Source organism: Ylistrum balloti, unplaced genomic scaffold (assembly GCF_031769215.1).
Source record: "Ylistrum balloti isolate Yb309-2 unplaced genomic scaffold, AGI_CSIRO_Ybal_v1 Utg370686, whole genome shotgun sequence".
In the NCBI taxonomy this organism is placed as follows: Eukaryota; Metazoa; Mollusca; class Bivalvia; order Pectinida; family Pectinidae; genus Ylistrum; species Ylistrum balloti.
This window is the reverse complement of record NW_026782413.1, coordinates 367,838-372,811: the sequence shown is the minus strand read 5'-3', so window position 1 is coordinate 372,811 and position 4,974 is coordinate 367,838. Positions and strand designations below refer to the sequence as shown.

General features: G+C 36.4%; 1 protein-coding gene across 1 annotated transcript; it reads left to right on the top strand.

The window, feature by feature from the left end:
• Positions 1-2,045: 2,045 nt before the first annotated feature.
• On the top strand, positions 2,046-3,688 carry LOC132557521 (cyclin-dependent kinase 4 inhibitor D-like). The gene is made up of 3 exons (XM_060222016.1): positions 2,046-2,217; positions 2,595-2,693; positions 3,381-3,688. Exons 1-3 carry the CDS (start codon positions 2,046-2,048, stop codon positions 3,686-3,688), a joined length of 579 nt encoding a protein of 192 aa, XP_060077999.1.
• Positions 3,689-4,974: the final 1,286 nt, after the last annotated feature.

Here is a 4,974-nt window from a genome sequence, read left to right as displayed (position 1 = left end):
GAAACACCTGCGGTAAAATTTCATTTACAAGTAAATCATACTTTGGAAAACTAATTATACTGTAATAACTGATGTTATCAGACACTTTTAGTAGTATAGCTCTGTTGACTTCCAATATATGTAGTTAAAGATGTTAGTTAGCAACAAAGAAACAACAGTTAATAATCAGTGGCGTAGCCAGGATCTAAAATTGGGGAGGGGGGGGGGGGGGGGGGGGGGGGTTGTGTGCAAAACCTGGCAACGCCGGCGAAGCCGTGTGTCGCGAGCGCCGAAGGCGTGAAGCTTTGGCGAGGTTAGTTTCGACAGAATGCAAGTAGAACCGATAAAATCACGGGAATATAGATATGAAAAATACAGATGCAGAAAACTGAAAAATGGGACCCGCAACCAGCCACCCCCCCATAAAAAAACTCAACGGATTTACACGTTTCAAAAAGTCACTTCTGGGACAATTGGGGGTTGGGGGGGGGGGTGGAAAGTGATGGGGGTGGGGAGGGGGTTGGAAAGTGATGGCCATCTTCATGTTCACTTTTGAAGAAAAGTACGGAAACTTTTGAATAATTTGATGAATAATGTTTTAGGTTGAGTAAGTGAAATCTTTCTCGACCCATGTGGCACTAGTTAACATTCCTCTATTCCGTTCATTCGACTTTTCACTGTTCATAATTCTTTCATTTAGTTACTTTCTCTCGAGTCATTAATTTCCTTCTGTTCCGTTTGAGACGAGAAAGATCACAGACTCCGTCCTTTATTTAACTAAAACATTTATGTGTATTTTACTGACTGATATATGACTACATATACCATTATGTTGAAGGGACATCTTTGATATGTTGGGAAAGGAAGGGGCGTTGCTGGTAAGGAGGAAATGATAAAAGGGGAGAGGAGTGGTTGAGAGAGAGGTATAGAAATCAAAATCTATTTATATCACAAATATACTGCTAAGTGTGGAGACAAAGTCTTTCGTTTCCTTCAACAGATAATTCAGGACTTCAACGTAAAATAAGTTGTAGGTCTAGTGTGATAATTCATGATACCATGTTATGCTCTTATTTATGTACCTGTTACTGTTAAAGAAGAAATGGTAAGTATTTTCAGTATGATGTCCACACTGACAGAGTTTAAAATAAATAAAATTCTCATGAAATAAGTTATTATTTAGAATGCTTGATCGATATCTTAATTTGGCGAGTGAAAGATTAGTTTTCCGGTTACCAATCATATAATTAGAGGGAATATTTACATAATTTAACTTACGAAAAAAGATTTTTAAATGTTGAGAATGACGTGTTCCATATAAAGATCTAAATTATTCCAAAGTCAAGTTTTTTTCTTTGTTTAATTGTAGTCACTTGTACATCAGAATATTCATCTAAGTTTAATTATCAATTCTTAGGATTATGATAGAACATATTGCTTCAATATCAATTTAAAATAAATGAATGCTTGTTTAATGCTGTCGATTTGTATTGAAAAATTATGAATTTAACATTAATTATTTATTTGGTAGTGTGATGTCAATTGCAAACGTTTGCCTTTAAAAAGTGGGTACAAATTATTAGGATACGCCAGTACTTATTAAGTATTTTCTAATATTCAAAGCGATGGAGACATCCTTTGATGTGATAGCAGTACCGATGCGTTAAAATAATATTACAAAGTTCATGCAACACTTGTAAAACTGTTTCCGGTACGTGTATGTAACGCTTTATATGTTTTCTAGAAAGTTAACACGTTTAACGCATTCAAAATTAATCACATTTTTTTTATTATCATTGGACAGTCTTCTACAGCATAACATTCAAACAGCTTAAAAACAAATCTAGAGAAACATACAATCAACCTTTAAAATGCACAACTCTACAGTTTGAAATAATAGCTACTCCCTGTGGAACTCTTTTGTGTCATTCCAACATGGCGGTATCGGTGTAAACAAAAACTTAACGACGGTTGGAGAATTGTGTTTGTCTGTCTATGTAGCAAATTATGTGTCTGATTGTGGGTTTTCCTTGTTTGTGACCACTGCCATACTTGAAATCTAGAATATGGCAGCTCCATCGCTCTCCCGATTGTTTATAGATAGGGACGTGGAGACGCACTTAGTGACGGCTTGTGAACGGGGAGAAATCAGTACTGTACAAAAGATGATGAGACTGAAAGTGAACCCGAACATAAAGGATGGGACCGGGATGTATGCAATAACAAAGGCAGCAGAGGGTAAGATGATTTTTTATTTAATTTTTTTACGAGGAGAAACTAAATGATGTTCGGGAGTCTGGTTCTCGCCTTGGTCTATTTGTCGATCTGTTAATAGCTATGGGCTTTTCGAGCTATTCAGCTTTTCAGTTCCGTCTACCAACTATAAACATGCGTTTTAAAAACACGCAGGAGAATATAGTACCATATCTATGGAGATGTTTTTTTTTTGTCCATCCGTTGACTAAATATTGAAATAATTTAACAAAACACGAAGATAACATTTGATAACTTTTTAAAATACCTACACGTACATGCAAGATTACATTGTGTATGGATATATAACGACTTTCATTTGATGTGCTTGCATATAACACCCATATTCACGACTTTACTAGGTGGTCATGCAGAGATCGTCAGATTGCTGATAGAGGCTGGTGCCAATGTCAACGTAGTGGTGGGATCCTTAGTTACACCGCTCCATCTGGCTGCCAGGGGTGAGTACTGACTTGTCGGTGGGGTATCGGTCTAGCTTGTCACACCTTAGAACATTTTCCACCAGTTTGTTAGAAATACCGGTACAAACCTTTTAGTACATATTTGTTCGCCAATATTCCGGACAAAATCTACATACAGACTACTTAATTTCGGTTATCATCGGTGGGTTACATGTACCCGTGACAAGTTATCTGAGTATTTACCTGTTAATGGTTACCTGTTATATGTTACCTATATTTGGTGTATTGTGGATGGTTTACATGTAGGAGGTTACCTATGATGAATTGCCCGTAACTAGATACATGTGCCTATGGTTGGTTACCTGTTTTTTGCCTATGAGTGGTTAACTGAGTTGTTTCCTGTGAGTAGTTACCTGTGAGGGGTTACCTCTAAGTGGTTACCTACGATTGGTTATTTGTAAGTTTTTACCTGTGAGTGGTTATGTGTAAGTTTTTACCTGAGAGTTGTTATGTGTAAGTGGTTACCTGTGAGTGGTTATGTGTAAGTGGTTACCTGTGAGTAGTAATGTGTAAGTGGTTACCTGTGAGTGGTTATGTGTGAGTGGTTACCTGTGAGTGGTTATGTGTAAGTAGTTACCTGAGTTGATACTTGTGAGTAGTTACCTATAAGGGGTTACCTGTAAGTGACTGCTAGTAAAGATGTATCATTATCAACCTCTATTACAGGTAACCACGCGGATGCTGTTAAACATCTGGTGCTGGCTAAAGCCAATTTAGAGGCAAAGACTGTTGCAGGTGTGAGCCCGATCGACCTGGCACGTTATTCGTCAGAGGCTTGGGATGTCATTCGAGACGCCAAGAAAGGTGAAATGCCAGAAGTGGAAGAAATCAGTGAGGTTCCGGAAGTACCAGAATGGGCACTTCCAGATGGTGCTACTAAAAAAAAGAAATCAGGGAAGGGGAAAAAAGGAAAGAAAGGGAAGAAAGGAGGAAAGAAAGGAGGAAAGAAAGGCGGAAAGAAAAAGAAGAAATGAATATTTTTATAAAATTTATAAAATGACATAGCCAAGAAACATCATACAATGTTCACATCTGGAGCATGAAGGTCATCAAGGAACTACAAAACATGGAGTTTCATTACAGGAAACTTTCTACAAACAAGAAAGTAAAATTTCTGTGAAAGAGAGAGGAAAATTTATGTAAAAAAATCCCAAAAAGAGTAGCTCTGTAAAATACCAGAAAATTTGTTCAAAGAATTATTTCAAGATGATATATTGATATAGAAAGATATTGTTTACCACAGGAAGCTACATGTTCACTGTACCTATTCTGTGCCCTGTAGTTATATACTCATATCAATATAATTATGTTGGTTCATTTTTTCATAGTTTTATCATATACATATATGGTTCTCATTGCAATACAAGTGTACGTGATATAGAATAAAATTGTTACATATCATAGCTTTTGTCTGTATTGTTTGTTTGGCTTTTTTGTTTTTGTTTTTGTTTTCATTTTATTTTCATCTTTTAGTATTTTTGATATAGAAATAAGATTTTTTTGTGTTTCCCCAAATACAGATTCCGGTGTCTATAGCATGCAGCGTTTCCACAAACTACATAATTTTGTGTTTATGTCGTCAATATGACCTGTGCATGAAGATTGTCAATGGGATGGTTTCTATATCCTCCCCTCCATATAAGGAAGATTCACTTATGTTTTAAAAGGTAATATCTCTTCATAATAAAATCAAAAGAATTCTCTACGCTGTTTATAACTTTACAATACTTCACTGACGTTGATAGTAACTTACTCGTAACATCAATATGACTACGAAGAATTGCACCGATAGCCCATATTGGCAAGATGGTAAGAGGCGACAAAAACTTTATATCATTTATTTTTCTACATGTCTTTCTTCTTTCTAATATCTCCCTGACTCGCTTTTGGTCTCTTTGAGAAAGATTTTGGGTCATTCTACCTGGTCGAGATATATAGGACTTTTTAAATTGGTCGATTGATTGATTGATTGACAGGTCTTCCGTCTCCGTGACTCCTCCCGTGTCTGGGGTATCGCACTGTAAAAGCGAGGCTTACACGAACATATCGTACCCTCCCTAAAACACGTGCACTCAACATTCACACTCAACTCGCGTACACCTGGGAGTGTTCATAAATGACACTGGCTGTTAACATGACGTTATACAAAATATAAACATAAACTTTTACGATAAATACAATGTAGCTAAAAGAAATGTTTAACAATTTTAGAAACTTTAAAGAGAAACGTGCCTATATCTGTAATTTTCGCTTATTTGGG